Genomic DNA, 25,911 nt, shown 5'->3' with positions numbered 1-25,911 from the left:
GTGCGGCCTCACCAGTGCTGAGTACAGGGGCACGATCACTTCCCTACTGCTGCTGGCCACACTATTTCTGATGCAGGCCAGGATGCCATTGGCCTTCTTGGCCGCCTGGGCACACTGCTGGCTCATGTTCAGCCGGCTGTCAACCAGCACCCCCAGGTCCTTCTCTGTCGGGCAGCTTTCCAGCCACTCTTCCCCAAGCCTGTAGCGCTGCATGGGATTGTTGTGACCCAAGTGCAGGACCCGGCACTTGGCCTTGTTGAACCTCATGCAATTGGCCTGGGCCCATCGATCCAGCCTGTCCAGGTCCCTCTGCAGAGCCTTCCTACCCTCGAGCAGATCAACACTCCCACCCAACTTGGTGTCATCTGCAAACTTACTGAGGGTGCACTCAATCCCCTCTTCCAGATCATTGATAAAGATATTAAACAGAACTGGCCCCAGTACTGAGCCCTGGGGAACACCTCTTGTGACCAGCCACCAACTGGATTTAACTCCATTCACCACAACTCTTTGGGCCCGGCCGTCCAGTCAGTTTTTTGCCCAGTGAAGCGTACACCCGTCCAAGCCATGAGCAGCCAGTTTCTTCAGGAGAATGCCGTGTGAAACAGTGTCAAAGGCTTTACTAAAGTCCAAGTAAACAACATCCACAGCCTTTCCCTCATCCACTAAGTGAGTCGTCTTGTCATCAGCAAGAGTCCCAGCTTATCTGATCTTTTAGAGAAGTATAAAGCTGGAGGATAGGGGAGAGAGCAAAGTCATCACTAAACATCAGGTTTGAGCACTGACTCACAATCATCCATGATGTTTAGTTGCTACTATGATCCCTGGCACAATTTTGGCTTTCCCAACCAGCTCTCTCACAGACAGCAGCATGGGCCAGGGACAATCCCAATAGGTATTTTGGGCATGACCTGGTTTTGGATGTTGGGAGGGACAAAAAGTGTTTATTTATCTGGGTCAGGTACCTCAGAACCAGAGAACTGGCCTATTTACATACTAGCCATTAGTGAGTGGATAAAAGGGAATTCGCTTGGGAGGAAGAATCCTTAACCGTTACATAGCTAGCTTTGCTTCATGGCATGAAGCACCAATGCAACACACCATCTTTTGACTGACTATGAAGCAGATGCTTTGACCTAGAATGTCTGCTAATAACCAGACCGTCTGTACAGTTGTTACTGATCTAATGCCTAATATGCTTCCCATATTTTCAATAAGAAATTAGTCTTGATTTATCAATTCAAAAGAAGCTCCCATAAAATCCTTCCACCCAACTTTTTAGTGTTTTAATATTAACCACCTTGGCAGTCAACAGGGATACATGCAAAAAACTTAAGACATTTCTTCCTTGTAAAAGGAAAACAGAATAGCAATATGTCCTTTACACTGAAAAGTAAAAGCCCTGGATGTGCAGGTTCTGTGTCTTTCAGCATTTCTCATTTCCCTGCCAAGGGAAGAAGAGCACAGTCCAGCTTTGCTCTTGTCTGTCACTCTGAGCAGTTTGGGACTCCATCACATTTGGCTAGTGGACAATTTCAATGGCTAGCTGACACCTCTGATCTTGTTTGTCTCCCTTGTGACTTCACCATGAACTTGGACCTGCCAGGAATTATTGTCCCTTCACAGATTTCATGTCAGAATTGTTACCACTGCCACTGAAGCTGTTTTCACTGAGTTTCACTGTCAGTATTTTGTCTTCCTGAAAGAATTGTAAATTGTTACAAATCTTATTTTACACTGTTGTTTATTTAAACTCATATGTATTTTGTAAGAGAAAGAAAAAGTTAGAAGCCTCAAGGAGCAAGAAAAGCTTAGCTGACATAGATAAAGCAGTGTAAATCTTTGTTTCTTTAGTGTATATTCCACTTCTTTCCTGTTTTGCCTTGCAGCATTGCTAACTACCCCCTTGGTCTTGGATTGAACAAAGTCATCGTTCTCGTAACAGATGATTCACAGCCCAGCCCTCAGATTGTGAGCAGCTACAAAATCACAATTTATCGAGAGGACCGCCCTAGTCTGCCTTTGTTTGATGACTATGTGATGTGTGGGTTTGTACAGGTATTGTCTCCATATTCTTTTACTATACAAATTAATAGTAAATTTAACTGGTTTCTGTTCATCCAGTGGTATAAATTAGGGTACATGGGCCAATGCTGGTGTAGAGTCAGTTTTGGTGAAATTAGAATCTGAGTTCTATATGCTGTAATTGTATGAAATACAGCATTTACACAACATTTTGGATATAAAAAGTAGTTCAGCATAAGTACCTGTTATAGTTACCATGTATTTGAGAGCTCCAGGTAAATTAATCCTTACTTTGGTCAGCCAAAACCTTACCCATCAGAGAGCTGTTGTTTGCTTGTGAGAAAACAGTCCCTCTGTACCACGCAGTGGGCAGCCTGCAGTTTTCATAACTATCTATCTGTGACATTGGAGCCATGGAAATCCTTTTACCAGGAAAGATATTTATGATGACAGTATGTTTACCAGTGTTCAAGACAAATGCTGCTAGATAATTTATGAATGAAAAGTGTTTATTCTAGGAAACCAACAAACACAATGGAAAAAACCCACTGATGATTCCGAAGGAAGGGATGATTGCCACTTACATCACATTTATCCGAATATAAGTTTGGGAATGCAAATAAATTACTCCTAAAAAATAACAATCCTTAGGAAGCAGTGGGTCTCTCGAATGAAAAAAAGGGTGAGTGTCTGTCCGATAGGGCTAAAAAGGGGCTGGGGAAGGGGAGCTCGGGCTGAATTAGACACAAAATTGGAAGAAAGGTAATGAAATAAAGTGAACAGTGAAGCTTTCAGTTAGCGAAACTATGGTTTTAAAGATATTCTTCATAAGACAGAAAAACTGGTACACGGGCTGGAGAAGAGCTGTTTGGATTCCAAAGTTTGAGGACTGAACATTGGTACTTGATATAGTGGGCAAAGATAAGCCAGTTGATTCAAAGAAGGAAGTTACATGGTAAATCATAATCAAGGGCAGTGCTTTTGTCTGTGGGATTTCAGGCAGATTAAAAGGTTTGGTGGGTTCATTCTAAATATTAGAGCATCCAGGAGGAATATATTTCATCACAATTAATTCTGCAACCAGGAAGCAGGATTTTCAAAACCATAGTGTTGAAACGGTCATCCATGTTCATGTCAAATGTCTAATCCTATCTTTATTTATCTTCTTTATGAAGATCTTTATATATCAATATATCCTTTTCATAAAACTTCTTTCCCTTCTCCGGTTTCTTTCTATGTACTGCAGAAGAGGTTGGGAGACCAGAGTGGGAGAAGGCAGAGCATTTTATGTGATGGGACAGATCAAGAGGGATTTTTTTGTTCTTGTGGAGAAATAAGCACTGGGGCTTAAAACAGGAGCCAAAGAGATTATAAATATTGATAGCAAATTATATGTTGACAATAATTATCTCAATCTGCAAATCAGAACTGTCAGAGAAAATGTATGTAGTAGTGACAGCCTACTGACTGCTGATCTGAATATCTGATTATGGTGCGGTCTGGCCGTCTACCTATTCTTTGTCTCTTCTCTTACACTTATCTTACAAGCTTAAAAGGTCAAGGACCATCTTCTTACTCTTTGTACTGCCTCAGCACCAGATCTAGTAGTTCCTACAGTAAAACAAATAAGAATAAAAACATATAATACCTAAGATTTCAGTTCAGGTGTACAGCAATTTTCCTGACACCTTGGGTGTGAAATAGTATGAAAAGGAGAGCAGCAATAGGTTGAGCTGGAGTTAGTTATATTACTAGGAGAACACACTGACTGGAAAGATGTGAGGAAACCTCCTCTTGTTGCCCAATTTGGGGCATGTATCTGGGTGTAGGAACAGGAATTCAACCTCATACATATCCTCCCACACTAGAGTTTACACTGTTGTTAATGTTTTATGACAGCATTTATGAGACTGAGTATGACTCTTTGAAGCACTGTAAAGGCAAAGAGATCTAGAATGATAAAAATGAAAAGTGTTTTAGAAGTTTCTTTTGATTGAGCTCAGTTTTCTGCTCATCTGTGAATAACTGCTCTCTAATTAATATAATTGTTCAGAGCTAGGGAGGACTTCAGGAGTTAAGAGTAAAAATGAGATGAAAAGCATTCTTGTGGTATCTAATGAGGGCTGTGAAGATACAGTATGAGATTCTAAAACATTTTTTTTAGATATGTTAAAGGCAAACTTATCAGAGAGTGCATTTAAAAGACAAATGAAGGCTGGAGCTGGAGATAGAAATGACATTCTAAAACACTCAAAAGCCTGCATTTTTTTCCCTTTTCCCTATTTGCTAGAATGGAATTTATTGCCTTTTGCTTAGAGTGATGTTTTTTATCAATACAAAACTCAGGTCTTAAATAGCATCATTACATTCTGCTTTTCATACCAGAGAACATTATGCACTCTTGCAGGGCGGGTTAATACACCCTGGTCAATGGCATGAATGCTTGTTCTCTTAGTAACAAGACACCTGTTTTAGGAGCAAAAGGATAAATACAGCGTGAACTGATGGAGTCTCCTTTGGACACTTGACTAGGCACAACTGGGATCACACATGGGGAGAGAAAGGTCACTGACAGTGGTGTGGTCTTTCTCACAGAAGGCCTCAGTTAAAGTTCTAATCCAGCAACTTTTTTTCCTGACTTTCTTTTATGTTTAATCCCATTAGGATATTCAGGTTTCACTGCAAGATGATACTATAAGGAAGGTTACAATAAAAAGACAGTGTGGGATGTTGTTTCCAGTCTTCTAGTAATTCTCATGCAGTTGAATAATCCTGGATTAATTTCAAGGCTATTGAGTTAAGAAGTGTGTGGTTCCAAGCCTTGCAGCCCCTAAAGGGGAAAAAATATTGTTCTCTCTACTTTTTGATAGCAGCTATAATATCCTCATTAAAACCAAATTAGTAGGGGATAAACTGTGGCATCACCATAGCACCTTCAGCTTTGGTTGCCTTTCATTGTGTGTTCTGCATTCTGACAGTATTGCTTGGACTGCAAATGGAGAGGTTATTGGTTTGTGCTTTAACTTAATTTTGTGCAATTGTTGACAATATTCAAATTTAGTGCCCTTGAGAGAAGTGGTGCCATTTCATTATCACCTGTGAAGCTGGGATACCAAGATAAGCAGAATACAAAGCAAGCAGCAAAAAACAGTGAGCTCTTAAGATAAGGGTATCAGCATTACCCTCAAGAGAAAGATCCCAGACTACATACACACTGTCACAAAGGACAAAATATTTTATTCATTCTTGCACTGCCCATTTATCTTTAAAATGCAAACAGATTTATCTATGCTTTACTTGAAATGTGTGGATGCTACTTCTTTCATTGTTAATCTTTGCCTAGTTGCAATCATGGAAAGTAACTGGTGATGTGCTTAGGGAACCTTGTTTGTCACTGTGAACTTTTGTACCTATAGTGTCCTGCTGCCACATGTTTTGGGTTTTTTGGTTTTGGTTGTTTTGGGTTTTTTATATTTCAGTAATACAGTTATTTATTTGTTTTTGCATTTGCATTGTGAGTAACGGATAGCTAATATTATATTTTATAGCCATAGTGTGTATCATTCTCTTTGTCTGTGCATTTGCACAAACCATGAAAAAGTACTTTCCAGAATCAGTGCAGTGCAGTGGGCTGATGCTCTGGCTGTCCTACAGGTTTCTCAGGTCTGACAGAACGAACTTACAGCAGAACAGCTTTAAAAACTTTCCTGATTTTTATAGAACATCTTATTCTTAAGTACTATTATCTCTTGTATTTTTATAAACCCTTTTATCATATTCATTTCCTAGAGTCCAGATAGCATAAGAAGTCCAACAGAGCTGATAATGAGATACTGGTATAGCATTGCTGACTGTGTAACACCAAATGGCTGCAATGCAGCTGGCAGCAAGATGCCAGCAACAAGATGTTGATTTCTCTTTCTGTCTACTAAACTTCCATTGATGAAAAAGCAATTAAGACCTAGGCCTAATACAATAACTATATTTAACTTTACTATAGTCTTTGAGGGGTAGAGATGAGAAAACCCTTTAGAAAGGAAGAAGCCTTTAAACAAAAATCAAGGTAATTTCATTTTTTTTGTTATGTAAGATATGAGAATGCTTATATTTTTTTCAGCTCGTTATAAATTTCCCAACGAAAATAAAATGTTTTTACTTCATTTTAAACTGTGTGCTATTACAGTTATAATGCCTTTCATACCAGACAGTACAAGTAAAAACTGACAGTTATAGAAACATGAATTAACTCTTTGCCTAGTGCTTTCATGCAAAGATTTCAAAGAACCTTGCAAATATTAAATAATGGCCATAAAATAAAAAGAAAAAAAAAAGCTTAGGAGAGAAACAAAGAACTTGTCCTGTAATAGGACAGGCTTGAAGCACATTAGTCTCTTCTGTATTTCCCATTAGCTGCATTAGATTCAGCGTGAGCCCCGTTACAAACCACCCATCTCTTCTGTCCTTAGGACATTGCGGATGGCATGTGCAGACTCTTAGGTTTCGCAGTGCTGCTTGTTGCAGCAGCTAACCTTCTTGGCAGTTCTGGGTTTCAGTGTCTTGCTTGAAAACACACAGAAAGTGCATCTCTGGAACTGAATATACAGCCTAATTATATCAGCAACCAGACTGTATCTTATTTGCAAAATTAGCTTACCTCCCTTTCAGAGAATAAAAGAATATCCATTATAGGAGCAATCATGCATTGCATTCTTTAGTCTTCTCAGATCTACAGCTGGTGAGAATTTTTTTTCAGTGGTTTTGAATTTTTCAGAAATCAACAAAAAATGCCCCAAACTTAAAAAAAATAGTTTGAGTCTTTTTTTTTTTCTTTTTCTGTTTTTTTTAAGCTTTCTGATGATGGAAAAAAAGTATAAAGAAAAACATATGCTTTCTTCAAAAGAAGATGTTTTGATTCAAAGAAGGTTATCTGATTAAAAGAGATTAAAATTCAAAATTTATATTGGCATAACTGTTAAGTTAAAGATTTTAGCTATTGTGCGGTCCAGAATGCTAACTCTGTTTTCAAGGAGGGAGTGGCTGGGACAAGCAAAAAGCCCACTCATTATTAGGTCTGAAATATTCCAGCCTATACTCTAAATTTTCTTCAGAAACACTGGTGAGAGCATAGTATGACAGTCATTTTTTCCAGGAGCAATGCCAACTTAAGCATCCCTTTCCCTGCCTGCAGCTACTCATGAACCAGATGGGAGAACTCTTTTTTTTTTGTAATGGACTAGTTTCTAGGATAAGGTTCCCAATCTCTCTGTGTGAACACAAGAGAAGGGGTAGGTGCAGGGGCAGAAATGAGCAGCTGGGCACAGAAGAGTGGTAGTGGGTGCTGCTGAAGGCAGCTTTTGCTTTCTTCGTGAAAGAAAACTCACATCGAGATTGGGTTTAAAGCTCTTGTGAGCGAATAGTTATAGCTGTGCAGAAAAAAAAAAGAGACCGGGTTTTAAATGAGCAGGAGCTTCATGGTCAGAAATTGTAGAAGTGATTTATGGGTGAAAACACACAAAACACTAGAAGTACATTTGCATTGCTATTAATCTATTAAATAAAGCGTAAATTATTTTGGTTTTTGTGTGCCTGCAACCCACTCACCAGGAAAGACAAAGCAGTGTTCATATAACCTTGAGGAGCAAATATGTAGCAAACGGAATACGTTGTTAAACTGGAGGCATTTCAGATGAAAGCCACAAAATGATTAGAGAGCTAGTACAGAGAGACTGCCATAAAAAGAAAGGTGAGGGCTTATATCTTCAACTGCTGTATGTCAACATGGTTCAATTAATTTCAGGGGAGCAATTCCAAATTACACTGATGGAGCACCTGTCCTGACAGAACCATATGGCTAAATTCTCCTCCATTATATATGCCAGGTAATGTTAGTGGGTGAATTCACTTGCATAAAACTGCTGAAATAGTTAGTAATTTTCCTAAATATTCATGGTCAAACAAGAGCTCAGGAAAACCTAAAAACTATTTGAAGGGGTTTTAAAGTATTTAAAGATCAAGGGACATATAATCACCATTCACTGTAAGTATAAAATGAACAAGCACCTAAATCTAATAACACAACTTGGTGCTTCTAAAAAGTATATTTATGAAGATATAGAAGGTAGAGGTGTAAATAATAAATACACTGAGCTAATTTGCAAGTAGAGGGTTAATTTCTGTGTGTGTCTCAGAACAAAATGTTTTGTTGAGTCAGCATATTCTGGCTTTGTCAACATCTATACCATTGGGGGAGAGAAGGCTTGCCACATTTTCTTAATTATAACAAAAAGACTTTTGTGATGATTTAAAGCATTGCTTTGTAGATGAGTCAGAGGAACAATTAACCATTGTGATGGATGTTCTTTACATTTATCCTGTTCTGTGCTGAACTCCTTTTGGATCTCAGCATCAGAGATGTAGCTGTTAGGCTGGTATCTTGGTCAGCAGCCAGTATCTGCTGCATTAAGGAAAGGTCTCAAAAACTCAACAGAGCATAGATCTGTCCTTTGGGGGAATTAATGTAATGCTCTGGGTTTTCTCTAGAAATCAAACACTCACTTCTTTCACCTATGCAGCTGACTTCATACATAGTCTGTACTATCATCTGGTAATCACAGTTTCCCATAATCACTGTTCACTGTCAGACATCTGCTGGGTTCTGAACACGCCATAGAGAGAAAATGGGCACATCTAGGGCATAAGGTGGGAAGAACCACCGAAAGAATGAGTTTGGCTGTGCTTCTACTTAGGCGTCTCTTTCTCTAAGCATGGAATGAAAATTTGCTTTACAGTTTCGTCCTGTATCTCCAGTAGGCTGTGCCTGACTAGGATCATCATCATCGTACTTTTCAGCGTTTTCAGGGTGCCACATTACAGAGCCCAAACTTTGAGGCTCAAGTCCATGTTGGGTCCAGCTGCCTGGAGAAAAGCATATAGTCTTCCAGTTTACTGCATTGTGCTTGCACTCCTAATTTTATATTAGTTGTGCTTAGTCTTCTCTATATAGCTAAGTTTCCTGTTTAACATGTGATGCAAGATTAATACCAGATACCCTCCAGGAAACGTCTCCAGAAGTATCAGGCAGAGACTGAAGAGAGCAGATGTTTCCATGCAGCAGCTACATTTGTCATTATTATGATGCATTGTACACGGGAAATGGTGTGTTACACAGATCACTGATGGATAACTTGCCACCAGTGCTTTGAGACAATCCATGTGAATGCTGATTCAGTGATTCAACAATTTTAAGCCAATAATGACTGAGATGACACCAATGAACTCATTTTCTTTATGATCATTAGCCAAAGGAAGTATTAGGTTGCTACAGTAATTAGCCCCTGAAGGGATAGAATTTTTTAGGCAGCTTTCAGCCTTCATTTTTCCTATGCTCCCTTTACTTGAACAGCACTCTTGTAGTTAAGAACTTCTTAAATCAGGAATGATATCACTCTTCATCACCACTGAATTTATTGACACCAGCTAGTGTTGTTTGTAGCACCTCCTACCTCAGCAACGGAAAATTTAATATCTCCTCTCCTGCCTTTTTCTCTTCTGTAGGTTTGCAGTTTAGCACAGTCTTACTAGGAATGTCCCACCATCCTAGACGCTCAGTTAAGTGACTCCTGACTTCAACAGTTATTTTGCTATTACGCTGTCTCGGAAAAATGTCATTGGTATATCATTATGTGAGGAACAAAACCGTAGAAGATAAACCTCAACGACGTGACAGAGCAATTCCATTCTCTTGTGTGTTCAGGCTGTTCTCCCCCTTCATACAATTACTGATGTCATCCCATGGGTGTGCAGAACACATTAAAGATACAGAAGATGAAGATCTGCCCAGGAATCAGCCAAGCAGAAACTCATACTTGCATGACTACAAATGTTAGGGAGTCAAATTATGACCTGTATGATTGCAACTGGTGAATAAGATCCCACTGGTGCTGCTGGGGTGTATGACTGGATGTTTCAGCCTGACAGATGCCTTGCAATACCTGGTTCCTAGGGTGCTGCAGGATGGGGAGATGCTGAGAAAGATACAGTGCTGTGGATCCAGATTCTGTAGATGCAGTGCTGTCTCTGGGCCCATCAAGGACTGCTAGTACAGACTGGACTAGACTCAGGTTTTTGTGATTCCTTGCCTTCAACCACAGGATTGAAGTGTCTTTTTAAATAATAGCAGTGAACCATTGTGGGTGGCTGTGAAAGGAGACAGACGTCAGTAAGCTCTGGGTAGGCAATTCAGCTCCTGGGAGAACACTGTTCTCTGGAAAAGCTTATCAGAAAAGCTGTTTTTATATAATTCTTGTTAGCTATGGGGTTTTTGTTTGCGCTGAGTTATCAGGCAATTATCCCACATATTTAGAATAGATTTTCACTTACGGTCCCTTTTTGCTCTTATTTTGGATGATTTCAATATAATACAGGCCCAGTAACACCACTGAAATCAATTACATTTTGCTAGAGAACTGGTAGCAGTAACTTCTGCAGAAGACTCCACGTAGCACAGACTTTTTTGTGCTTATTCTTGTTTCCTCTCCTGCCCTCCACAGTGATTCCTCCATGCATTTCTACATTGTGGCCCAGCTTGGACAGGAGAGGTACAGCTTGATGGACTGATTGTTAGGGCCCTTTAGGGAAAATTGTGTGTAGCTCACAATTTTTCTATGCTTCTGTTTCTAACTGTGCAATATCAGGATATAAGAATTAACTTCCCGGTAAAGTGTGAAGTCTTACAAGTCTTTGGATGAACCTTGTAAGTATGAGAACTGCAAAGTATGAGTGAAGCAGTTCTCCTTTATGAGCTCCAGGAAGTGCAATGACACATTTAGAAGTACAATAATAGGAGGGGGTGGGGAGGGAGAAAAGGTCATCCAAAGTTTCTGAAGCCTCACTGAAATATTTAGCTTATGTTTTGGGTAAATAGCTGTGTCAGTGTTTGCATTCTGTCAATGTACCTGATTCATGGAGAGAAAGTTCATTAATTAGAAATAACTTGCACTGTATGACAGCACACAAAGTGTTACAACCATGATCAGACTGCCAGTTTGTAAGTCGCAGACAAATCAGCACATGCATACAGGCAAAGTATTTGGAAAATATATGTTGCGCATGCATCTGGTTTTTTGAGTTTTTTTATAAATAGTCATTGCAGTTTGTACTGAAGCAAAAGTTATTGTTATAAGGTTAAACTTCAGTAGCTTTGTGTGACACACCAGGGCTCTGTGGTGCCCCAGTTACATTTTTTTGTGAATGGTGGCATTCATTAAATTGCTGACGTGACAGTAGAGTGCTGTGGAGCTACTTGTGCTGGCTGTGAGCAAGCTGGTGCAAGTACAGGGAACAAACAAGGTGCCACTGCTGCATGGCACCCAGGCCAGTCCAGCTCCATGTTAATGCAGTGTCACGGTTTCTGGTACCTGAGCTTATTCTGCCTGCAAGACTTTCTGTCAAGCTCATAAGACATATCATGAGGGGTGCATGGTAAAACTGTCTAGAGCCAAGTTTAGGGCACACAGAAGTTGCATGTTGCTTAGTGCACAGTTGTGCAAGTACACCTCAGCTCTTCCAGTTCTAAGACTCTCCAAACAGACTGTCATTTGGATTTACTAACAGCTTCTGTACCCATTTTTCTCATGTATATAATAGTAAAAGAAGAGAAAAATATCCTTAATCCAAGACCTTTGAACAGGGAAAAGACTCCCATTGACTTCAGTGTACTTTGGATCTGACCTAACTAGACTTATTTTGTTACCCTGTGGGGTCAAAAAATGAGTCTGCAGAAAAGAAAGTATGCCTACTATCGCATCTTCAGAAATAATAGCTGCACTTTGATCATCTCAGCTTTTGATGCTAGTGGAAATTATTGGTGACATTTTGCCATTAGAAAGCTGTAATGTGAAGTGGAGGGTATAGGTTGTTACAAAGATAATATAGGGGGAAAACTAATGAGTCATAGTAATGACTCCATAACTCTTCATAGTAATTTGTCCGGTCTTTGAATTATCTTATAATTCTGATTTGGTAAAATAAAAGCAAAAAGGGTAGTTCTGCAAGTCAGCCATATGGTACAATAGAACAATGGAGATTGAAGTGATTTATTGCTGCACTGCGTAAAGGCTATCATCTCTTCTGTCTGTATGCTCACAATGCATATTTGAAATTCAGATCGTTTTCCTGAGCATTATGTTGGTAAAGAGGATGTGACATGACTGAAATCCTGCTGTGGTTCATGATCCGGCATAGAGCTTTGGCCTTTTTTGTTCTCATTGAAAGAGCCAAGGATGCTGTGGCACCAAGAATGGGTAACTTACTCAGGCTGCCACACGAAAGCCAGGAAACGGGATAATCCCATGTCTCAGTGAATACTTGAAACAAACCTGGGACCTGAAGGTTTTATCACAATATGGGGCAGTCCTTGCATTCTGGGCCTGTCCCAGATAAAGTGGAAAATTTGGTCTCCCTTGTTTAGAAGCTTAAGAAATGGCATTCTTCGTGGACTGGAAAATTATAGAAGTATTTAGCCTAATTCGTGTCTCTCTCTAACATCAGTCAGAAGTAGTTGTACCTAGGTCACAGAGCCATAGGTGTTTCATAGTTTCATCTATGAAAACTTGTGGAAAGTCAGAATCCAACTTCCTTTCTCAAAGTTCAAGAGGCAAATAAGGAAATCAGTGTTCTTGATTATCTTACTTTGTTCCTCCATAGTTTCTTCTTGTAGAATGTTATTAATTGAGATCCAAAATAGAAAGTTGTTTAACTTCTTAGCTGGTTAGTCAGATTCTTTTACTGTTTTAAAGAGTGCTGGTATTGGCCTATGTTGCGCCTAAATAAGACAGTGAAAGCTTATTGTGTGGCTAATCATAGTTTAATTGGTCTGGTTTTGTGTTTATTTAACAACTTGATAAAGAGCAGTAAAATGAATCATTGAGAAGTATTTACTATGCAAGATGAGCCTAACACCAGAAGGACAAGGTCCTGCCAAAGTCAGGAAGCCAGTCCTCCACTGCTTTTGTTCCTTTTGGAATCAAGGTAGATATAAAACACAACCACCAATATAAGAAAAAAGGAGACTCATATTTGATACACTTCAGTTTGTAAGTATCTTCACCAAGAAAATCAGGCTCACAGTACATATCCATTGCTATTTCTGTAGCTGTAAAATTGTCTGTATCCTACAGAGAACTGTTATTCTCTTTACCTATCCCTCTACAGTTTGTGTTTCAAAGCTGAAATCCAGGGCATTCACTATTGACAGTTCAGTTACTGTATGCTTTTCAGTTCACCTCTTAGACTGCTCTCAAATTCATCAGAAAATGTGAAATAGCCTGTTGAATTTTCCCCTAGATGATACCACAATAGATGTGAAAGAAAAGCCTTCAGCATGAGGCTTCCTAAGTGTTAACAGATCATGAAAATTGGCAACAACTGTTGTGCTGAGTATCATAATCTGCAAGAAGAGGGCCAGCAATTCCACAGTGATGAGAAGAGAGCACTTGGTGTTTAAGCTGTGGTCACATTTGCCTTTCAAGTCATTTGGGCCTCCATAACACACTTTGTGGGAGAAGAAAGCTAATGCAGCTGCCTTTGCTAATCAGTCAGTATGACCCAGCCCCTCGGGGAGGCAGGCAAAGGCAGATACGTACTGAGACATACAATCCTTGCTGATTAACAGTGAAAGCTAGTAAAGTTACTCTCTAAGCCTGTCTGGCCCATCAGCTCCAGAAATGTAATTTAGATGATTATCTACATACCCATTAAACTTTGTGACCCATCGCTAGTCTGTTTGAAGTTTGCCTGCTTAAACTTGCTAATAGGAAGAATAGAAGGATTAACTCAGAGGTCATGAAATAAGAGAGCAGCAAAGAAGATGACAAAAGAGCAGAGGAAAACTTCCTATTGCATGTATTTGGTAAGGAGAAAGAACTACAGTACCATGATCATCTCAGCAGATACTGTTACTTTATGGAGCGAGCGAGCCATCTGGAATTCAGGCCATTTAATACTTTTTTGTGTGTGCTTTCAACCTATTTTGTTTAGCTGCACAAATAAAATGTGCTACCTGTGTGATAAATGTTGTCAAGTTAGGTGTTTACAGAACATAATGCAGCATATAGTAAAAGAGCATAGAACGACTGATGTATGATAAGTGTTTCTGATTTTGCTCAGGGTTAGTGTGTAGATATAAACAAGGAAGCACTTAATTTAAATTAGTAACATCAGAGCAGTCACAGTCAGGTCAGAATCAAGGCCAGCCTTGTTCCCTGTAGGGTAAGAACCTCCAGCCATTAGAGGTGCTTGTGAACTTAAAGGTTATCAATGAAAAGCTTACCCAGTGAATATGTTTTTTAACTAGTCAAACTTAAATAAATATAAACATTTATAATGATCTGCGTAAATTAGTCACAAGATGTTGCAATAAAAGTGGTGACCGGTTAAAACTAAATTTGTAGAGAAAAGGTGGGATTCATTGCAGAAAACAGAATGGAATACATGAGTGCCTCAGTAAGGGTGTCCTGGGGGTCTGACGAGTTACTGGAAGAAAATGAGCTTGAACTTTAAATGGAGTCTGAAGGTCATTTACCTACTTTTGCATATACTACCACCCTTGGAAAGAATCCTTGCCCTTTTGCTAAAGACACAGTCAACCTACTTGTCGAAAAGCATTGAGTGGGGGCGTATTTCACTGTATTTCAAAGAAGACAAAACCATTTCAGTAGTGCTATGTCTCGATCACTAGGTTTTGCAGTATGAGATCTCTTTATAAAGAATTATTGTGGTCTACTTTGCAATACTTTTGGTACATTTATTTATTTATTTATGTGATTTTTGTTGATATAGTTATGATTAAATATAGCTCTGTTTCTCATTTTATTGTCTTGAATCAAGCATATTTTCCAGCTGGAGTCTCTGTACATCTCAGACTCCTTTCATTTACATGCACAACTCTCTATGAGAGAGACAGCAATATGCTAGTGGGGAAAAAATAGAACAGTATTCAGTGCTGGGGCAATTCATTTTAGAACTTGAGACTTTTATTTTTTTCAGTGTTCTTAGTAATTTTTTTTGTGGCTGATACTGGAAACTCAGATACTTGCTGCTCTGAAGCTGATGCCTGAACTTTGTAATAAAAGGCATCAATTTTAAAATTCCACTGTAAGCATCACACTGAAGGTGTCTTGCACCTTAATCTGGTTAAAAGTATGCAACATTAGTGTCAACCACAGTTGGGATCTTCAGTCTGAAACTGTTAGCCTTCACATGTTGACCACACTGGCAGTGGTTCTCATCTTGAAAAATATATTTTCCCAGAAGTTTTAGGAAGGAAACAAACTTCTATTGCTGATCCTGAGTCTTCCATTGAGTGACAAGTGCTCAGCTGCTTGCAACCAGACTGCTTCAGAGGACAGAAGTTATTCATAAATCTCATTCCATCGGTGTTGTCTGAAAAGTAGATGCCAATATCTGCTGGGAAGCCTTGTAGAAAACAGATCAAAGGCTTCTGGAGTTTATTTAGGAAGGACCAGTTGTGAGTGGCTTAATGTCTGAGCATGGCATGAAAAGTGAAACAACCATGACAATGGGCCACCGTACACAGAAGTCCTCTGGGCTTCAGTAAAGAATTTGAGTAATATGTGGTACAGGTGGGCTGATATCTCACCCTGTCATTCTGTTATTCCTTTGCCTCTAAATGAGCATTTCCCCCTCTGTCTAACCCTCTGAAAAAGGGGAAAATTTCTTCTCAGAGAGACTGTAGAACAGAGCCTTTTTCACTCACACACAGTGAAGTGTCCGCTGAAGATACGTTGTCTTCTTTAGGTCATTTGGTTTAAAGGGTCTGTGAATCTGTGTAATTCACTTAACCTGTGGTCAGTGTTCTGGCTAACTCTTTTACTTTGAGAGTTTCTCAAAATTAATCACACCCTTTGGTGTATCCCTGCTCCAGGTGTGAGAAACTGGCTTATTTTTCATTAGAATTATCTGATTTATTTATGCCTATCCATCCTATGTCCTGCAGGATGCCTTGATTTATAAAATACTTGGAGACAGCTGCAACATCCCTCAGTTCTTACCAGTGATATGTTGGAATACAAATAGTGCCTGTGCTTTCCTATGGAACCATCGCTCTTATGTTTTAGGGATTTCTTTTCTATTCGTTTTTGTCCCATTATTTTCTTCTTCCTTCAGACATTCCCCATGTGACTATGTTTTTAGCATGGATGGCAAGTACAACAGCAAAAAAAAAAAAATCTTGGAAGAACCCCCAAAAGGGTTAAAATTTTAAAGAAGTGGCTATCCTGGTATCTCAAGGTGGGCCCTACTCCTTAGTCAGCTCTCTGTTTATTGACCTCAATGGGATACAAAGGCACAAGCCCTTTCCTTGGCCATACTGTGCTCTGCTGGGAGAAGGATTTAGAACTGCTTCCAATCACTCAGACCTCTTAGCCTGAGTTCATCCACGGAAAGGAAATGCTTCAGCAGGGAAGTTCCCAACTATTGCTTCTTTAGCAATGAAATCACTCCAGAAAAAGGTCAAGGAACCTACTAGGAACTGCCATGTGAAAAGGATCCGAAGAGAAAGGGAACAGGGATCAATTGCCTCGATATGCACTTCTTGCCACATCAGAAACTCAGTATCACATCTCACCCCAAGCTGCTGACCCCAAAGAGACTGGGACTGTGCTTACTTGCCAGTTCTGTGTAAGTGCTTATTATGCTGAATATCGTTTTTACACCTTAATGCACCCAAGTAGGACTAGATATCCGTGTTTCAGTACCTGTACCAAACCCTGAATGTTTTTGGCTGGTCACCTGATAGGTTAAGGTAATTCCCATGACCTATTGTCGCTATATGAATTTCTTCTATGAAGTATGTTGTCACAACTCAAAAACCCTACTGAAACTCCTGATATCTGTCTCCATTGTGCTATACCTCTCTTGGTCCAACAGCCTAGTGTTTTCATGGTATTAAGCTACAGATGAGAATGAAAAAAAGGGATTGGAAAAAGATTGCTTGAGGATTTATTTTCTTTTAATTAAAATAAAAACATTCCTAAGTAAAATTATTACATAGTTTGCCATAATAGCATTATGAAGAGATGCAATGCTTGAAAGGTTGCACAATTTTTGTTTAGTAGTTGCTGCTGCTTTTTTTTTTTTTGAGACAGACGTTTGACACTTCAGAATTTTATTGTGAGGGAGGGTGGATGTGATGGAAATTGGTTATGATGTTACCAAAAAATTCTAAGAGCTGCCAAGTAAAGTCTAGGCAAAAGGGAACACTAATAGAATGCAGGAACTGAACAACAATACGGTGACAGCAAAAAGACACAGAAAATACTTGAGGAAAGCTCTAATCCCCATGGCTTGATGAGGTTTCAGAGGGAAAACATGAAGATTTAGTGCATTTTTCAGCAAAGAGGTATGCACATTTAACTTCACACGCTGTGGACATTTCCACTGAAATCAGTGGGATAACTTGTTCTGAATAATACCATATGTCTCCATCTTTGCAGGCCCAAAGTCTTAAGCAGAATTTATTGTCTGGGGTGTGTATAATTGTATCCATGTTCACATTTGTCCAGTGCTAAAACAGGACAGTCAGTACTTATTTATTCCTAAAACAGAAACATATTTGTAGTGCCTATCAATGCTCATAACTTTTGTCTTCTAATTCTTTTTGCTCTTTTTCATGATGACATGCTTTGATATTTATGAAAAATGACCATGTTCTTTAGATACAAAAAATAAACATTCTATTTCAATTTTATGTGAATTATTACATTAGTAATTCAGAGAAGCGGACCCCGCCTGGAGTACTGCAGAAGGACATGGACCTGTTGCAGCAAGTCCAGAGGAGGGCCACGGAGATGATCAGAGGGCTGGAGCACCTCTCCTATGAAGACAGGCTGAGAGAGTTGGGGTTGTTCAGCCTGGAGAGGAGGTGGCTCCTGGAAGACCTTATAGCAGCCTTTCAGTACTTCAACGGGGCCTTCAAGAAAGCTGGAGAGGGACTTTTCACAAGGGCATGTAGTGATAGGACAAGGGGTAATGGCTTTAAACTGAAAGAGGGTAGATTTGGATTAGGTATAGGGAAGAAATTCTTCACTATGAGGGTGGTGAGGCACTGGAACAAGTTGCCTAGAGAAGTTGTGGATGCCCCATCCCTGGAAGTGAACACTTCAGGGTCAGGTTGGATGGGGCTTTGAGCAACCTGATCTAGAAGGTATCCCTGCCCATGGCAGAGGGGTTGGAACTAGATGATCTTTAAGGTCCCTTCCAACCCAAACCATTCTATGATTCTATGATTCACTGATTGCATAAATATGTTCACTGTTGATAAATATCAAGGAGTTGCTTATACATGTATGGGGCCAGAATCTTCTCATCTGAACTAGTTTTACGCTGGGATTTCCTGAAGTCTTTACAAATTGATGGAACATAATAATCTGCTAGAATAATCAGAACTAACAAAGAAAAATATATCCTCATATTCTTTCTTTCTTTTTGCCTTTCTGTCTTTCTTTCTGTCTGTATGTCCATCATTAACATTTGGTTGCTTTGTTTGGGCAAATATTTGTGGAAAATGTCTGTTAGGTCCACCGTTGATATCCCTTTCACAATGAAGAAAATGCTAGTCTTCATTGGCTGGTAAAGTAATAAAGTTTGAGCAAATGTTTTGGAGGAAAACAGGTCAAAGACATGTAATTTCAGAAAGTACCTCTAGTGGATTTACAGTGTGAGTGTCCTCAATTCCCACTGGGCCAGAGTCTTGGTAAGTAGGACAAGTAATCAAAGGACAGAGAGAAAATTGAATTTGTATGTTTTGTGCTGGAGTGACTGAGCTTTTATCTTGTAAGCATCATACTTGGGTAACTATTCAGACGTCAGGTTGTGAATATCTTTTCCACTCATTTCTGAACAGAGTAACAAAGTACTCAACTAGCTATAGTTACCTTGCATGTACCTTTAAAATTTCTCCCTAAAAGTATTTTACCAGCAGTATTAAATCAAATGCTTTCAAGTATTCTGTAGCTGTTTTACTCAAGACTAAAAAGTATATTCAATGAAAGCTTTACCTGATCAAGTGATAATTGAAGGATTTTTTATTTTTAATAGTAAAATGCCTTAAAATATTACACAGTGCACATTATGTATTTTGGCAAATATGATTTTATGTTCTTCCTTTCCTAAGTTCATTGGTCAACACAGAACTTTCATTTGTCAGAAATCTGCAAGATACTAATTTGTGTTATCAAATCAAATCAACCATTCCTCTTACTGTTCCTTTTTGTTTGCAATTAAATACTTTAACTTTTCCCTCTGCCAAACCTTTGTATTCTTTGCACTGCATGAGTTGACAAGCCTAACCTAGGAGTAAACACAACACCTGGAATCCTCTAGCTGATTGTGCAATGAGAGCAGAGGTTAAACTGAGGTCTTCATGAGGATCTGGAAATCTCACAATAGAATTTGAGAAAAAATATGCAGCAAGAATTCTGTATTATTTGTAGTTGATCTTAGGAAAACATCAAAAAAGTGCCGATGCATGATACAGGACTGTCTTTTAATCTTTGCATTAAAATTTTAGGACATGACTTCTCCATTCTTTAAAGGGTGTGGAACAATTTAGAGGAGGGTTTTTTTTAAGCTAAAATTCAAATCTTGTGGCTGAAAACTTGAAATCTAAATGAAAGCTATAGGCAGGGCCAGTCATGAGCAGAGTCCCTGCCTGTGGATGTACAAGATAGGTCTCTGCAGTATGCATACTGTATACCACTAAACAAATGGCAGGAACATATGACTGAAGAATTTATTTGTGTTTCAGTAACCTTGAGATCAAAATACTCTAGATGGGTTACAGTGACCAAAGGAAAGTACTACAGTTGTCTCTACAAGCAGCAAATTCACTGAACAGAATAGCCATGTGAGAACAACATCTACAGCAGTAGATCTCAGTCCCTGGCAGGTGCACTTACACTGGTATTTCAGTATTTTATTTCTGGTATTCAAAGCTTCTTTGTGATAACCTCTGTCACTGCTGCTTCCTGTTCATTTGTGCATTCACTCTTCCACTGTAATATTTTGACCGCTACAGAGAGTAGGAGAAACTAAAGCTCATGTTTAGAGCAAAACTAACAAAATAAAATTAAAAACAGTACAAGATTATGGTACTTTGTTTCTCCTGCCTGAAGTTTTATAGGACTTAAATTTTCTTCTCTCTTTCTCCCTCCTTTTTCCTTTCAACTTTCTCACTTTTCTCGTTTCCTTTGAGAATTCTGCTGTATCTTGTTAGGAGGATGTAAATTGGTTGAGGGAATGAGGTTGCAATTTGCTCTGAATGAGCTGATGCTCCCAGTCATCCGCCTCCCCTGAGGGAGCAAGTACAACATTCGTCAGCTCAGTCACTGACAAAGTTCACACACAGCTTTCACTCTCACGAGCCTTCCAGTTCCCCAGTTGTAAGGGGAAAGTAGGTGTATTTTCAAACTTGCAAATAAATTGGACATGTCCCAAGCAGAACTGGAAGATGAGTACAAAAGACTGTAAGGTCATCTAGGTCAGATGGTGAAGCCCAGAATAGAGTGAACACTTGCACTGATGTCCCTTTTCCCTGGTTGCAAACAAGGTTACTGCACTCTTAAATATTGCAGCAAATCACTGAGCACTTTAGGGGCTGTTGGTGAACTGCGTACCAAGGACTTTGAGAGCCGGGATGCAAGGACATGGTCTGTGAATCCTTGGCTGGGCAGATATATTTGTTGTCCCATTCACTGGATGGTGCAGAAAGTACTTGGGCAGAGGGACCTGTTCTGCTTCCTTGCACCTGAGCCCAGGGAGGCCTTCTCCACAGTTTCTTTGGCAGGATGCTAAGACTCAGCATTTTGTCCCAGGCCCACTCTCTCCTGATAAAGATAGAGAAAATGCACTGTAAGCTTTTAGAAACAGGCAATTCCCAGCATTGCTTACTCTCACATACAGAGAGCAGCTGGTGTTATAAGGCAATGCTACCCCCCAAAAAGCCTTTAAGAGGAAAATGTAAAAGACATCCATATTGAAGGCAGCAGCTAAACAGCAAGAAAAGCATTGTAGATCACAGTGGGAGAAACTTGCATTATGTATTGCTATTAGCAGTTCTTAACTTGCAGTAGGCAGGATAAAACACCCCCTTTTTTTTTTTGTTTGGAAAGAGTTTGTGCTGAGGGGTGAGAGGGTGCTTGGCTCACAGAACCCCAACCCTCTTCAGTCCCTTTGAAAAACACACTTTTGCATGTACTGATTTCAATTCTGCACTCAGCTTTGGCCACACATTTCAAGCAGATTTGAGCACGTGACGAGGATGCATTTTCAAAACCAATAATAAACATCCAGAAGTCTTTTGGAAATATGTGTGATGACCAGCATATATTCCAAATGACATGAAGGCAAATTCAGACTGTGAGACATGGGGCCTTGAAACTTCCAACAGAGAAGCTGACACTAAACTGCATGAAATATTTGCATGTCAGAGAAGGGAAAGTGTTAGGAGGATGGCAACACAGGAGGGGCTTGACACAGTTTATTGTCTTTATTTTACTTATTTTCACATATTTCTTGTCAGAGAGATTGCATAATTTATGTTGACATTATGAAGCAGTTTACTATAATCAGTAATAAACTTGCATTTTTTTTCTTAAGCTGTTTTATATTGTTTATAGTTTATTGTTGCAAATGAGGACTGAGCTTGCATTCAGCTGTTGCTGTGCCAGTCTGGCACAACCCCACCGAAGTAACTGAAGCTTTTGTAAGTGAGTACAGACTGTAGGCTTGTGCATTTTGCAAAGCATCTGGAAACTTTGGTGGATCAGAGCCAAAACCATAACTCATTGTTATGGCTCTGATTATGTGATGATTTTATGACATATAATATCCCATTTTCTTAACAGCAGTCTTTTAAATGCAGACCTCTGGGAACTGAGATATTTCTGTCCCTAACTTTTGTTTGTTGCTAGCTTGGGTTAGGGTATTATAAGATCAGGTAAAATGTATTTGTTAGACTTTGAATCTAGTGCTTGAGTATGACGAACTTTTAACACATTACATAAGCAGTTCAGGCATTCAAGTCAGCTTCCAAAACAGGACTGAGGGCATCATAACACACCTGACCTTAAATCAGAAAAAATCATGAAGGACCGAACGATTCATTCACTGTCCGAAAGACTGAGACACTCCCCTTACTAATATAGTTTGCCTGGGAACCTCAGAATTCCCATTTGAAATGAGCACACCCGAAAAATGGAATGAAACAAGTTAAATAACTTTTTTTATACCTCTGGCTTCTTTAGGAGTATAAACAAACTTAACAGATATTTGCTGCTTTGAATGTTTGCAGTGTTAACCCTAGGTCTGAGACAGGATCATTTATTTTTATTTGATAGGTATTTTTTGGTACTTGGCTTTTCAGAAATTCTCTACCAAATTTCACATTTGAATTATTGTATGTAACTAAATATTCTATTAAAACAGACTAAATGCTCTATTAAAGCAAACATGGACTAAAGCAAAATAAGGGTTCAATGAAAGGCAAAACCCCCTCTTTATTATCACCTCGGCATCTTCTACAATAAAAAGTGAATAATTCCTTTGGAAATTATATGTGATAATTAAGTTCAGAAATACTGATTCATTTTCTGTTCAGGCTTTCATTTTTTCTACGCCTACTTTGGCTATCAGACGTCCAAAGAGACTTTTTTGAAGGCTGGTTCAGCAGATTGGAAGTTGAGCAGGTTGCTTTGGGTTTTTTTTTCATAAAATTAAACTTCAACGCAAAACTTCCTTCTGCTTCCTCCAGTCTTACCCCAAAATAAAAAGAATAGCAGCTCCCAGCTTCTTTGTCTTCTGCGTCTGACCCAGTGGTTTCCTATCTATCTTCCTTATTCTGAATTACCTTCTCCTGTTCCCAATCTGTTCCAGGTTCTTCTCTATATATATCAAAACAGACAGATTTTTCCTCATAAAGCTCTTTTCTCTGATGGGAGAGAAGAATTGGCTTTCTGGCCTATAGTTTACCTAATAAACTATATTTTTGATAGTGAGGTGAGGTGAGGTTCAGATGGCCTGAATGCATGATGAGTACTGCTGTGTCCTCCTGCTGGTGGCTGTTGCCCTTCATGAGAACTGTGACACAACCTTAAATAATTCCAGTAACTCCTGCTGATGGCCTTAATGGTTCCTTCTGAATCATATTCTGATGATCATCCTGAATCAAAATATGTAAGTGACTAGTCGGTTGTCAGACAAGCTTTCTATTACTGGTTTATGGAATTAAGTTCTCCACAGCCCCAAATCAGTATAGTTGTCCTAAGGCAACAGTGTCGGTAATTTGATCTCTTATATAGCTGGATGATGGATTGATGTACAAAAAGATGGTTCTCTGTTACCTGAAATATCATGTGAACCTAACTTCCCAGTCAAGGAAAATTCCACTCATTTGGGATTTTATCCAAGACAAAATATTTGCAGTATCAAGCAGCTGTTAAAATTTGTAATTATCTTTTGGACTAAACAGTCAGTGAAGGACATTGATTGCAGATGGAGGCTCCAAGAAGGAACTTCAGACAAAACTGGATTACTGAGAAGGTTCTGTAGGTTGTTCATTCCAGAAGAGGTTCAAACGCTTCACTGGGACACCTTTGACTAGAGGTGTGTTAAGCAAACGGTGGGATGCACCAGTTCTCTGCTATATCACTTTCCGTTGCTGTCAGTCAGCTGTTTGGTACTGGCTCCTCAGCAGAGGTGCAGTCACTTCTTGTATAAATGCTCCTAGACTATTTAAAAAATAAAGTTAACCAGGTTTGCTAGACTGTAGTATCTGGAATTTAAATTATTTAGGAGTCCTCAAAAAGTGAGTTATCATGTCTCTGCCTGCTTTGAGCCTCCTGAAGTCTGTTCCAACCTAAATTATTCTGTGAATCCATGGGTCTAAGGTCCATGAAACTTAGTCCAGTGCAAAGGCTGTAGAGAATACCTCGGCTACATGGATCACTCCACAATTCAGTGAAGGACATTGGACACCTTTCAAGCCAGAATCCATCCCATAATACATTAGTTTTCCTGTTGTATTTTTTCTCTTCAAAACACTGAGTTCTCTACGTAGCCAGGGGCAGGGGATATGATCAGACACTGCTTCTTTCCTTCAGTTATTCCTGTGAATACAGCTTTTCTCACCTCCTTTGGGTGTGTGCCTCATGGAGTAGAGCAGAGAGTGCTTCCACTGCATCTAGCAGAATTTCTCCTGTCTTCAAAGGTCTGAGTTGACTGTAGCACGTCCACTTTGCTAAATACCACAGATAGATAGTACTTTGTGCCTGCCAGCTGGAAATCACATGTAGAAGTGGATATAACCAAATAGCAGGGACCCTAGTTCTAGTTGGGGATTGGACTTGCTGTGTGTGTATCCTACACATGACTGCAGCTAGGTTTCAACCTCTGGACCTTTGGCACCGTAAGGCAGAAGCATTGTCTGCTGAGCCAGACTGCAACTCCCCACTCACCAAGCTAGAAGCTATGCCAAGTTTGCCTTAATGTGAAGCTAAATATAAAACGAGATATATCCTAGTACTTTCATACAGGTTAGTTCAACAGAGAAGAGGAAGCACATTCGCTAATATTGTTTTTCTATTCTTATACATTTTAATTCTTTAAAACTCTCATTTACAGTTTTGTAAACCGCTGTTTAATTCCATCACATTCAAATTAAAAATCTCGTCTTGCTTCTCTACCATTACTCTGACTTTTTGAAGGAGAGAGTTCATTAAGGTCCAAAGGATACCATATACTCCTTCATATCACATTTAATCAAAAACTCCACTCAGAAGAATTTGACTCTCGGTCATATTTGTGTGAAAGTAACTGGGATTAGTAATTAGTAATCATTTGAATTCATATTTTTTAACTTTTTTAATTGAAATGAGCATAAATAGTCTGGAGTTTTCTGTTATCAAGTCTTTTGGTTAAATATCCTTTTTGGTTTAAAATTCTGGATTCACTTTTCTGAATCCTTCTTGTGCTTGAAGGAAAGCTCATTCATGCCAGTGTTTCTTCTCTATTGCACTGTTTTTAATTAACTTTATAGTTGCAGATCTGTAGAGGATTGCTTTTTGCCCTGTGAATTAATCCCTTTCTAATAACGGTTGGTTATAGATCCATCTATGAGACAAAGGAAGGTCCTATAAAGAAGAAATAATAAATGGAAAACAGATATTTGGCAAAGAACATTATTGCTCGTTCCTTTCACCCATTGCTGCTTCATAGCATTTCATGAGTAATAGATTATGTGGCTTCTCCCAGCTATATTGTGGAATGCCCTTCACTGGCAGACTTTAAGTGAGATTAGTAAAACTGCTGGCAAACCTGATCTTTCCTCAGTATGGGAGGATGAACTAGATGACCTCCTGGGTTTCTTTGCTCGTGGGTTTCTTTCCTGCTTTGCGTGTCTGTGATTCTCACAACTCAGACTCTTTTTGCAAAAAGCTGTGTCATGCTGCATTTAGTTTAGCCTAAACTGGAAATAAAATGGAACTGTTAACAATTTGCTCCATCTGTATTTCACATATCTGAGCTTAAGGACTTCTCTTTCCATTCAGTTTTAAAGCAGTGAAACAAGAGAGAAGTACAATTTAGAAAGCTTCATTTATGATTGCTGAAGAACTATGAGGTTGTTGGAAGTCAACAGTACTATGGTGTTATGATCTACATAAAAGTATAAAAACAAAGAAAGCAATTACTTTAATCCATTGTTCAAAGCAAGCTATTGTGTCTCCCTAGTTTAAATTAATGAATTGTGATGTAGTAGAAAACAAAGACATTTTCAGACAACATATTTTACTTGCTAGCAAAGTGATCTCAAAC

At 39.1% G+C, this 25,911-nt stretch overlaps 1 protein-coding gene across 1 annotated transcript in view; it reads left to right on the top strand.

Moving 5' to 3' along the window:
- Positions 1–25,911, top strand: part of CPED1 (cadherin like and PC-esterase domain containing 1) — a 156,498-nt gene that overhangs the window by 80,754 nt on the left and 49,833 nt on the right. The window contains exon 17 of the mRNA XM_076330198.1: positions 1,890–2,058. Within this exon, the coding sequence (XP_076186313.1) occupies positions 1,890–2,058 (169 nt within the window). The remainder of the gene's footprint in view (positions 1–1,889; positions 2,059–25,911) is intronic.

Source organism: Aptenodytes patagonicus, chromosome 1 (genome assembly GCF_965638725.1).
Source record: "Aptenodytes patagonicus chromosome 1, bAptPat1.pri.cur, whole genome shotgun sequence".
NCBI lineage: Eukaryota > Metazoa > Chordata > Aves > Sphenisciformes > Spheniscidae > Aptenodytes > Aptenodytes patagonicus.
The sequence above is the reverse complement of the archived record's forward strand: the minus strand, read 5'-3'. Positions and strand labels throughout refer to the sequence as shown.